The 12800-nt window shown below is 34.9% G+C and overlaps 1 protein-coding gene across 1 annotated transcript in view; it reads left to right on the top strand.

Annotated features, from left to right (window-relative positions):
- The window catches only part of LOC121409222 (two pore calcium channel protein 1-like), a 50200-nt gene that overhangs the window by 25698 nt on the left and 11702 nt on the right, over positions 1–12800 (top strand). Inside the window, exons 11-14 of the mRNA XM_041601083.1 lie at positions 3610–3666; positions 6767–6823; positions 8603–8675; positions 9579–9683. Of these exons, the coding sequence (XP_041457017.1) occupies positions 3610–3666; positions 6767–6823; positions 8603–8675; positions 9579–9683 (292 nt within the window). The remainder of the gene's footprint in view (positions 1–3609; positions 3667–6766; positions 6824–8602; positions 8676–9578; positions 9684–12800) is intronic.

Below are 12800 nucleotides of genomic sequence, written 5' to 3' on the forward strand. Positions count from 1 at the left end.
TGGCAGTGAGCAAGTACCCACAGAGAGTGCATGTGGCCAGTAAGAACAACATATGGTGGTGTCATATGCACTCTTGTTCCCTTGATTCTTACCGACCAAGGGGGGAACTATTAAGGTGACTGGATCAGAATGCTGGATTAGATGAATTCTGTCTTGACTCTTGTCAATACCCACTTCACATTCTAAATTTAAGAATCAAGGTGATTACAGTAGAGAAGATAGACAGGGGCAAGGTGAAATTAGCTTATAAATATTTTGAAAAAAAATTACAAAAGTTCCATAAGAGCATTAGGGCTTCTGAAAATTTTGAATTCTAAATGTATAGAAGTAGGGAAAGTAGAGTCTGTACAGAATCTGTGACTTTTTTCTCATGGTTTAAAGGAATGGAAACGCATATTTAACTGAATCCTTTGTAAATGGGATTTTGTATTTTTCACAATATTTCTTTGGATTGCATCCATTATCTAATAATAGTATTTATTTTGTTTTGACGTCATCTCTGCCTGGAAGGCAAAGAAGGGTTTGAATCACTATTACCAGCAGATCTCTCCTCTCTAAAAATCACATATTAGTGGTGTCCAGGTGGATTACTCTACCAGATTTCATTAGGCACTTAACATGCAAAGTGGAGAGTCTCCTCTATATGAGGTTATGATTTAACATCTTCGAAAGGACATTAATTTTTTCACACAATGTAGACTCTAGGCATCTCCCCTGGGTGGACCCGGACCCATGATCTTTGGTTTGACAGGCAGACCTTTACAATCTAAGTCAACTTGAAATTTGCTAGGGTCAAATTATTTCCACTGACGTAATCATTTTCTTTTACTTTTATGAATATGGGTTGATAATATAAACAATATGCCCTGAATATCCGTACCCAAAAATATATGTTTGTTAGCTTAGACTTTATCAGATACATAGAAGGTATTATTAGAAGGGCGGGGGATACCTTTTTTCTGAAATTATTTGTACTCCTTTGGCACTACTTTGAGTATTTGTTTGTCATATGGAATAAAATGTGAAAACATAACTTGCATTTCATGTCCCATGTACATTCCCTGTTCATATTACATTTTGTTTCCTCTGAGCATGGTTTATCTTTTGGATGTGAATAGGGTCAGGTAGGGGTGTAATCAGGACCTTAGTGAAGGTGTCAGAGGGGTTAATCTTCCACTTTTGAAGGGTAAACACACACTACCACTTGTGGTGGTATTGGGGAGTAGGTTTGAGGTTTGGGGTGTAGATTTCAGTCCACAGATTCAATGGTTAGGCAATATTTCAATGAATCCAGACCTCAGAACCACAATTGAAAATTGAAAATTCCTGCTACCTTTACTTTTCCAAGGGATAACACAATTTTTGAAATTTTCTTTCACACAAAAGAAAAATTTGAACAGCTTGAGTAATGAAATAGTATAGTAAAGTTCAAGAGAATGTTCAAGGCCTGCATAGGCTGATCTGGTTGTGAGCAAAATTGCTTTACTATTATTAGTATTATTACAAGTTACATGTATATTGTAGAAAATCAGGATTTTAGGATATTTGATGAAAGTAGGGGTTTTCCTTTTAGATTTTGCTGTTTGATGCCATTGGCAGTGACATGATGTATTGCATTGTATTTTGAAATGAATGTTTTGATAGCATCGTGGTGAAGTGTTTCATGTCTCATGAAGAAGAATTGATGACAGTAGGGATGAATAGAAGATTTACACCAGAGTGACTGATGACAGTGGCTAGATCACACTCTCAGGAGATTGATAAATGTTTTGCTCGAGATGACAAATTCAGACACTCCATTATGGAGGACAATATGTTTACCCTGCATACCACCATCTCATGGAACAGCTATCCGTTTTATGCTCATACATAAATCAAAGTATTATGCTGATCTTATGGTAAATGTGGTGATGATTTAGCATGTGCATGTGATAATTGCATTGTTATTGGTACCTTGTACAGAATAAAGAGATGATAGAAATAGGGAAAAGTAAAGTTTGAGTGGGGGAAGGGATATATGAAGATATAGAGATGAGGTAAGGTAAGAATAGAGAGTGGAGGAGATAGGTTGATGGGCAAAGATAGAGTGGGAGAGGGGGGATAAAGATGAGACAGAGAGGAGCAGAGAAATAAGATGGAGAGAAAGAGACAAATGAGACAGGAAGGGGAGAGGGTGACATCGTGATCTAGTGCTCGTAACTATTGTCTCTCAATCGGAGAGACTTGGGTTCGATTCTCAGCCATGGCGTGTTTTCCTTCAGCAAGAAATTTGCCCACATTGTGCTGCACTCAACCCAGGTGAGGTGAATGGGTACCTGGTATACTAGGATTAAATTCTTACAATGCTTGAGCACAAATATGGGCAGTGAAACTAAACCCAGGGTACTAATAGCAGCACTTTTTTTAAGGCAAAAAGCGCTTTATATATCCAGCTATTTTATGAGAGAGAAGAAAGAACAGAGGGAGAGAGAGAGAGAGATGGGGGGGGTAAAGGGGGCATCGAGGGTATTAAAGGAGAAGGACAAAAAATATATCGTGAGTTGGTATGCAATAGATTCCTCCCCTCTCCATTTTACCATTTGTGCCCTTTTTCATTGTGCTTTTTTCCATTAGAGCCTTTTTCCATTAAAACCTTTAAATTTCATCGATCAGCTGATATGAAAACAATTCCTCTCATCCAACATCTCTTCTGTCATTTTAATCTTCTACAAACTGACAGATATGGAAAAAAAAATATGGGGTAAAAAAGAAAACATACAAGAAAGATGTGAAAACGTGTATGCAATGAGAGCAAGCTATGCAGTACCTGATCAGCACCTACTCTGTCATGTGCACAGAACTAACAGATGGTTGAAACTTGATAGTGATAGCATTCATGAGCTAGGATGACATAGCATCTTTTAAGCATACAAAGACTTTCAACTGAAGGATGATTTCCAAAGCATAATAAATGATGCAAAGAATACATTAAAGATGGTGTGACACAGTCTTATTCCAGTATTAATAGTGACTCTTTTGAGACAAAGATAGTTCTTAACATTTGATGCTATACCCAATGCTTGCCTGAAATTGCATGAAATAATGTATTCAGAGTTGATTCTTGAGATCTTTGACAGTGTACAGTACATGTATCTGATATCACCAGACATTGCATATGATATATGGGGAGAGGCAGTGATATACATGTAGGTGAAAGTGAGAAAGAGGTTTTTGAGATTGTAGACTTGTCTCAGATTGACTGTTTGTTTTTATACAGTGTTATGTTTCTATAATTTAGTACATGAGTATGATAGAGTTAACCAATGATAATGGAGTATTAGAAAATACATTATTTTTGTTTACACTTGTATGGGTGTAGAAAATAAATGTATTATGTTGTAATGTAGCCTTTTTGAGGTGGTGTCGTTGCTTAATGATTCATATATGGTTGTTATGAGATGTATTATCCCTTTTTTAATCAACATAACCTTATTGTAAGTTTTTTATATAAAAAGTATCAATAAATCATTCTTCAGTTTTTTAAGTCTTCATGTACTTATATTGGAAATCAATGTATTTTAGTCTATATTTCTTACTTATTATGTGCAATACTTGATTCTCCCAATACAGATGTCATCATTGCAATCAACGGTATAGTCTTTATCATCAAGACCATTATAGCATCAAGTAAGTCATTTCCAGACTCCCTTTTTTCTTAAACTTGCTGTAGGCCTACAACTAAATTTATGTATAAACTGTTTGGAAACTTTTTCTTTAAAAAAAATTAAAACAAATTTTCATTTCACAATACATAATCTGTTTTTTCATTTACAGTTATATTTTGTATTTCTTTATAAATAATTGACAGCCAAACATATATTTGTGCATTTTAGACTTTTATTCAAGATAAGCATTTATGACACAAGTCATAGTTTAGGGAACTAATTCATTCATCCACAACTATGCCAAACACTGTTTATTGCTGTAAGAATCAATAATCTAAGAAATGTGCGCAAAGCCTATATGTCAGCAATAGAGCTTGCACCCGTACATCAATCATTGAGTTTCTTCCCCTATAGATGTCACAATGAAATTAAGAAGTAAGCAAAGTCAGAAACTGGAGCAGAGAGAAGACACACTGCTTAGTCCCATGCCAATGGGATTGAATGGGGGGCAAGGGATTAAGGGATTATTAAATCCTAATCCATACAAATTGTGGAACTGTGATTTGACATGTTGGATTTAAGAATGGGGGATTTGGAGCTAGAGTATCGCTGAGATTGGATTGGGTTTTGGTATTGCATTTGCTGCAATAATGGGAGTTGATTAATTAACTGCTGCAATGATGAACATTTCAAAAGAAGATCAAGGGGAAATGGCTCTCGGCGAAGCATTAGTGTACTATTTGAATAGTAAGTGAAGTTACACCGACCTTTTCATTAGCGGGCAGAAATTGATTTTCGCATTTTCAATCATTGTGCATACTTGCCAAAATGCAATCAATATTTGCATTTTAGTTTTATTGATGATTAGTTGACTTGTCTGTTAGAATATTTTATAATATACGTAATAATGAATTCTAAAGGAAAACAGGCTATGTTGATTATGAAAAGGGTCTTTTCTCATCAGTGAAGCAATTATAAGCTGCTTTAGTGTCCTTAGACAGAACACTGTACGAATTGCCTTTTCAAAATGCCTTCTCTAACTTTTTGAGACATGCATGTAGATATTCTTTGACCTTTGCCCACCCATAATGCCATATCTCCTCTCCTGTGAAAAAAAGGGAAAAAATAAAGATAAACTGTTAACAAAAACAACAACAGGTTGCTGTATGCTATGCTTCGTTGTTTCATCATGGGAAAGTTTTGAAAGTTTGTTTACCTTTCAAATGTAGGTCATATTGTTGTTTTGAATGCTGCGTATATCCTCTTGACATGATCATCTACACATAGTGGGTAGAAATAGAATTTATCCTTATAAAGAAGAGGAGATTAAGAACACTTCTTGTTTATGGTTTCTTGAATGGATCATATGCATATTGTATAGGAATAGTCTTCTTTATATTTTGAAAGAGTCAATAGCCGAATGATACAGCAAAGTCTATCTGTACACCTGATGTATTCTCCTTACTGTCTATGGTGGTTGAAAAGAAAGTAAATAATAACTCAATCTATCATCATTGATCAGTCCTTTGTGATACCTGCCTCTAACATCAATCAAGGTGGGGATTTGTTAGAGGAAGGTGACAATTGTCCCTAACTGAATAAACATTCAACTCCAAAGAAAAAAACTCACCAGCAATCATGACACGGGGTTGTTGAACCCACGTTCGATGACGCCGCAAAATAAGCGTAGCTTAAATACTTCGTGGAGGCGCAGCGATTTAAAAACACCCCCCCCCCCTACATTCAGTCTTCAAAAATTTTCTCAAAGGAATGATATAAGGTAGAGGGAAGGGATGAGTTTAGCTTAACTTTAGGCTGTTGTTCAGAGGTTTCGACCAATCAGCTTTCTGCTGTGGGGAGTCTGCTAATCCACTCTGGACCAAATCTTGATCCAGCATCCTTCGTCAGGCACTGATCCTATCCCAACACTCCCTGTGACCCCCTTTGACCTCACACTTCCTCTTGGTAACCCCAGAGTGTGGCAGGGAGATTAGGGAACATGGACAAGAAGATCTCTATTAGAACTCATTTAAAACAGGTCTGCATTTCCAGTTCTCTGGGAACTTCATGTTGTTAAAGTGAATAGATGCCTTGTTGATTATTGGAGAGACTTTTATTCAGGTCAATGCAGATTTCAAGTTTAAAGGACAAGTCCACCCCAACAAAAACTTGATTTGAATAAAAAGAGTAAAATTCAACAAGCATAACATTGAAAATTTCATCAAAATCGGATGTAAAAAAAGAAAGTTATGACATTTCAAAATTTCGCTTCATTTCACAAAAATAGTTATATGAACGAGCCAGCTACATCCAAATGAGAGAGTCGATGATGTCATTCACTCACTATTTCTTTTGTTTTTTATTGTTTGAAATATGAAATATTTTGATTTTCTCGTCATTGTCATGTGAAATGAAGTTTCATTCCTCCCTGAACACGTGGAATTCCATTATTTTTACATTTTGGGCTTCAGGCAAGGAGGTCCTAAACGTCAAATTTGTAAAAATTGAAATATTGTATAATTCAAACAATAGAAAACAAAAGAAATAGTGAGTGAGTGACATCATCGACTCTCTCATTTGGATGTAACTGGCTCGTTCATATAACTATTTTGTTAAAAATAAGCGAAACTTTGAAATGTCATAACTTTCTTATTTTACATCCGATTTTGATGAAATCTTCAGCATTGTGCTTGTCTGATTTTTCTCTATTGATTCAAATCAACATTTTTCTGAGGTGGACTTGACCTTTAAATTGTGCGTAGCACCGTAATCTGTTATATCCTTTCCATTGGGGCAGTCCTGTATCAGTTATATATTCACAGAGTATTAAAATGAATAATCTAAACACCATGAAATGATGGACAGTTTGAAATAAATATGCAACAAAATATACACTGCAACCAGTAACATTTAATTTTGGAAGAAAATTGATACATAATAAATAAATGTATATTGTTTCTAGTTTCCCCCGTTTTCTCTTTCTTTCTCCCCCCCCCCCCCCTTCCTCATTCCTCCCTGCTCCCCTATCTCCTTCCATTTTCTTTCATATCAATGATATTCCATTTTTTGGAGTTTATATAAATACAGTATTGTCTCCTTCAATTTTTTCTTATCCCCAACAGGGCACCCACTTTCAGAGCAATATGATGTAGCTTGGTATGACTGGTTTTTTGTTGGATGTAAGTGAAGGAAATGGTTTTAACTACAAAATATCACCTTTTATTTGAAAAAGAGGTATTGTTCCAATACAAAACTTTTTTTTCATTTACAAACCTTGAAGCACCACAATTTCATCTTTCTGTAGATAGATATTAGTGTGGCAGAGCAATTAACACAAAGTTACAGTTGAAAAATAAAAAAGAGCTTTGGAGTGGTCTGAAGAAACTCAGTTTTTGTGTGAAAATAAGCTCCTGAGTGTGTTAGCAAAAAAAAATAATATACTGACAACTTATAAGTTCTTATAGTACATACAAAAATAATGTATGTATCAATATTCAATCTTCATTTTTGTCTCACCTGGGGCCTGTTGCAGAAAGAGTTGCGTTTAAACGCAAGTCAAAAAATCAAACGCAAGTCCCAAATGCGCGCTGTTGATTGGTTGAAAATCAAGTTGTGCATGATTTTGAGAGTTGCGATCGATTGCAACTCTTTCTGCAACGGGCCCCAGCACAGCAGAGTGAGACTAGAGGCGCCGCTTTTCCGACGGCGGCTGTGCACAGCGTCAACATCAAATCTTAACCTTAGGTTAAGTTTTTGAAATGACATCATAACTTAAAAAGTATATGGACCTAGTTCATGAAACTTGGCCATAAGGTTAATCAAGTATTACTGAACATCCTATCAGAGTTTCATGTCACATGACCAAGGTCAAAGGTCATTTAGGGTCAATGAACTTAGACCATGTTGGGGGAATCAACATCAAAATCTTAACCTGAGGTTAAGTTTTTGAAATGTCATCATAACTTAGAAAATATATGGACCTAGTTCATTAAACTTGGACATAAGGTTAATCAAGTATCACCAAACATCCTGCATGAGTTTCACGTCACATGACCAAGGTCAAAGGTCATTTAGGGTCAATGAACTTTGGCCGATTTGGGGGTATCTGTTGAAGTACAATCAAAACTTTAAAAGTTTTTGGATCTGATTCATGAAACTTGGGACATAATAGTAATCAAGTATCACTGAACATCCTGTGCAAGTTTCAGGTCACATGATCAAGGTCAAAGGTCATTTAGGGTCAATGAACTTTGGCTGAATTGAGGGTATTTGTTGAATTACCATCATAACTTTGAAAGTATGTTGGTCTAGTTCATAAAACCTAGACATAAGAGTAATCAAGTATCACTGGACATCCTGTGCGCATTTTAGGTCACATGACCAGTGCCAAAGGTCAATAAACTTTGGCCATAATGGGGGTATCTGTTGAATTACCATCATAACTTTGCAAGTTTATTGATCTGACTTTTGAATATTGGACATAAGAGTAATCAAGTATCACTGAATATCCTGTGCAAGTTTCAGATCACATGATCAAGGTCAAAGGTCATGTGAGATCAATGAACTTTGGCCGCATTGGGGATATTTGTTGAATTACCATCCTATCTCAGTAAGTGTATTGGTCTAATTCATAAAACGTGGAAATAAGAGTAACCAAGTATCACTAAACATCTTGTGTGAGTTATAGTAGTTTTCAAAGTCAGCGCTGCTGCTATGTTGAATCGCGATGCAGGTGAGACGGCCAGAGGCATTCCACTTGTTAAGGATTTATAGGTAAATTAAAAGTCAATATTTCACAAACAGTGTGATATGGGTGTTTTACAATCTTTGAATAAAAAAATATGAACAAAAATAATGGCAGCTTTCGAAATCGTAGTACATGTAATAGATTTTTTTATGTTGTTGATGCTTGATTAATATAAAAAATGACTCTCATTCTCTATTCTATTTTTTTTCAGTTTATATCATGGAGGCCTTGCTCAAGATTCTTGGTTTTGGACCAAGAGGTTACTTCACTGTAGGTTGGAATCTGTAAGTTGATAAAAAAATCTTGCTGACACATGTATTGATGAATCTTAGAAACCTTTTTTGCGTGTCAAAAAGAAAGGAGGCATAAAAATATTTTGCAAAGGCAAGGAAGTTTTATTGTTGAAAAGAAATAAGAACTGTGAACCATTCAAATACTTATATAAAGTTAGAACAAAATGTCAAGGACACCATTCAACAAGACTCGTGATTTAGTGATGAAATTATGACATCGTATTAAATGAGATATGCTGTCCTAAACTCCTAATGAAAGCATTATGATGTCATTTGTGCAACTTTAGACCATTTTGTTGTGTACTCAAAGCATACATATATTATATGTGTGGAGTTGAAAAAGTGAGTTAATTTGACTTACCACATCTGTCCATTAAAAAATGTCGTTGATCTTTTTTGCATCATTATTTTTTTTAAGCTTAGGTGCAAAGGCTTTTAAAATCTACTTATATGAAATTCTTTTCTGAATTCTAATCGGTGAAATTCCCTGATGTTTTTATCTTCATATATCTTTGTCCTTTTAATTGTATGCTATGAGTTAATGGACCTAAAGCGTCATGTATAACATCAAGTGATACATTCAGTATTATCATTTTATATTTGCAGCCAAGTCTTGCCTCAATGTCATGGAATACATGACTGATAATATGATATTGGATAGATAAACATCACTTGGGGCCCATTGCAGAAAGAGTTGTGCTTAAACGCAAGCCAAAATATCAATCGCAAGTCCCAAATGCGTGCTGTTGATTGGTTGAAAATGAAGTTGCGCATGATTTTTAGAGTTGCAATCGATTGCAACTCTTTCTGCAACGGGCCCCAGGTCTTCATTTGGCTCTTATTTCATTCATTGTGTATTGATCATTGATGTTTATCTCTGTTGTGTGTCTATAGGTTTGACTTCATTATCACTGTCACAGCTTTCATTGGTGTTGTCACACAAGCAGCAGATAAAAACTTCCAGTATATCATCATATTGAGACCTATAAGATTACTTCGGTAAGTATAAACATTCTTGCCTGAATCTGCAGAGGTGGTTTTAAATGTAACATGGTACAAAACCAGGGACTATGCAGATTTCTGGTATTTAGTGCCCTTTGGCAAGAGCGTGCATTTACTATTGACTTTTCATTCTTTAGTTGATGAAATGAGCATAACTATATACATAGAATCTGTATAATCCACAGTTTTGTACCATGGTACCAGAGGAACAGTTTTTGTAAATTATGAGGCCCATCTTACTAAGAGTTGCGATTGATCCGATCAATCGCAACTATGGATGGCCGGCAACGTCAACATCTGTTATGCATGTTTGTTCAAAATATTTTCAAGCTATGATGAATATTCATGCATTCATTGTTTTCTTGAAAATTCAATGTGCTTATCTTTGTTTACAAAGGACATTGTGCCAATCTCCTTTAGAAAAATTTATGACCTTGATGGATTTCCATAGAGTTACGATTACGATTGATTGGATCATTCATCACTCTTTGTAAGACGGGGCCCAGGCCATACAGTATACATGTACAATGTAGGCAATACATGTGACTCTGCCTAAATCAAATATCTGTGGACCACAGAGATCTGTACGCCTTTGACAAAATTTGACTATTCAGAAGATGTAGTTAACTCACTCTTTGTATATTCTGCTCTGGAATAGTGACTTGAACAAGGCATTTATTTGGAAGATTGATTAATGCATAGTTTACTGTACTAACAATATTAAGAAGAAAATCTTCTGATCTGTTTTCAATATTTGACAGAGCTGTGAGAGATGGCATTAGTACTGAATAATACCAGTAATAAACAGATCTCTAGTTATGAAAGTAATAGGAGCCACTCTGTAAAGTTTATTTCACTTAAAATTAATGTCAAGGTACAGAATTAAAGAATGACCCAATTTCATTTTCTGATATAATCTCTTTATGTTTGTAATCAATCGCCACTGGAAGCAATGGTGAATTGAAACGATGTCAGTTGGCTCTTAAAATCTTGTGTCTCAAAATTTAAAAATTCTGATGATAACTCAGCAAAAGCTATGCTTTAGCATTATGCATGATTATGGTGGCAACCTCGTATTTACCGAAGAGAACAATTTCTATTTCAAACATTGTTGCCACTTAATCCAACGACAACATAACAGTATGTCATAATTCTAAAATAGAGCCATTTCTTAGCTGTCCTCAAAATTCTAAAAGTTGAAGATGAAAGATTTTCACCAGCCCACTGATGACATAAAGATATGAAAATGATATAATCAATCTATCCAACCCTATAAATTCTTAATTAGTCTCCTGAAAGACCATCCAAAGCATGACAACGTCATAAAGACATATTATCACAGGTAACTTCTATTAGAATATCTTATAGGTCATCATTTAATTTTGGTCGTGGTCAACTTGAAGAGCCATCTAACATCATTGTGGTTGAACTTGCAGTAACCATGTCTATTTAATCAAAGCTGCAATGGATATGTTAATAAGTACATTTTATAAGGGATTAGCAGAGCTGCCAAGTAGTACGGATTTTCCGTATTTAGTACTGAAAAATTAGAAGAATCCTGATGGTTTCATGCAAAATACTGATTTCTCAAGTTTCATTTTTATGTGTTGTCCTATGGTATTTGAAAATACTGATTTCCTCGCCAAAATACTGATTTTCAGCTTTAAAAATACTGAAATGTTCTTGTTTAGGTTGGCAGCTCTGGATTAGGAGATGAATCTTAACATGTATTGTTGTGGTAACAATCTAAAAAATGAGTTCAAATAGAATCCAAGAAAATGTCCACCAAAGTGTCTGTATGCATAGATTTTAAAATCATAAACTCCTGTATGTGTCCAATTCTAGCAGAAAAAAGTTTATTGCCAAGAAGTGGTTAAAATAAGCAGAACATTCCAGCCAGGTGTCTGGTCTTGTGTCCAAGCAATAATACTGCACTGTCTTTGTGATCTTCATTGTGATCATTTTTAGCTCAGATTTTATGATTTCACAGAGTGAGGTTCATGTTTGAATCAGATCTAGTTCTACAATGGTATTGTGACGATGAAACTGTATTATTAGACTTTCTCAGTCATGTTTTCTGCAACAACTGGTACTTCATAACTTAGTATCTTGGAGACAAACTATTTTAGTTGGTTCTTCTCTTTCAAAGATGGGAAAACTATATGTACATTCTACAAAATGTTCTTTATATCTACTTACAAATAATGTGCTTAGTGAGCTGGGATATATTATACAATGTACAATGTACATACCATATATAATGCACCAAAGCATAAGGTGTACAAAGTTCATGTATTTGTCATTAGCCATTAGTACTACACATTGTTCTATGATATTGTGAAATTTGTTATCAAATTAGATTTTGTCTGCGTATACATTTTTAAACTCAATCTAATCAAACTTTTATGACTGTTCTGTCTAACCATGATATCTACAAACTCTGTACATATGGAAATAGTTTAACTGTATGCTTGGAAAGCATTCATGGATTCAGAAACTCACTAACAAAATAAACAAACGTTCTTGGCAGGGCTCTTTCAGGGGAAATTATATCTTCTGTATGAGGGCTGCTTATTATTCTTGTAGTCACACCAAATTCCATAGCCATTTATTGGAACTCTTTAGGCACACTATGAGGATTATTTTGGGGCAATTGTCTCTTTCCTTAAGTGTCTTTTTATTCTTTCTTTTCTTTTCCTTAGGCTGCACTCTTTATTACATCGCAATCCTCATTGTACATTTACATTTGTTGTGCTTAATCTGATACAGAATATTTCAAGTGACGATTGTGTCAATGTAATGTGTTTAATTTGATTGTTACAGAAAGTTGTAAATCAAAAGTAAATTAATTTTGGCATACTTTTGACATCAACAAACAAAATCACTATTAAAAATAAATGGCCTTTTCTTGTAACTGGGGTCTCAAATTTTGGGGAAAATATTAAATTTTTTGAAAACCACATACTCCAAGCAATGTCCTATCAAAATTTGGGCTTTCTATCTGGAAATGAAGCTACCATGTGCTGTCAAATAGAAGACTATCAGAAATACAGTTTTATAAGGGTCATATTTGTTCAAATTCCTGAACAGTTAACCTCTTTTTGAGATAAAGGT

Source organism: Lytechinus variegatus, chromosome 2, assembly GCF_018143015.1.
Source record: "Lytechinus variegatus isolate NC3 chromosome 2, Lvar_3.0, whole genome shotgun sequence".
NCBI lineage: Eukaryota > Metazoa > Echinodermata > Echinoidea > Temnopleuroida > Toxopneustidae > Lytechinus > Lytechinus variegatus.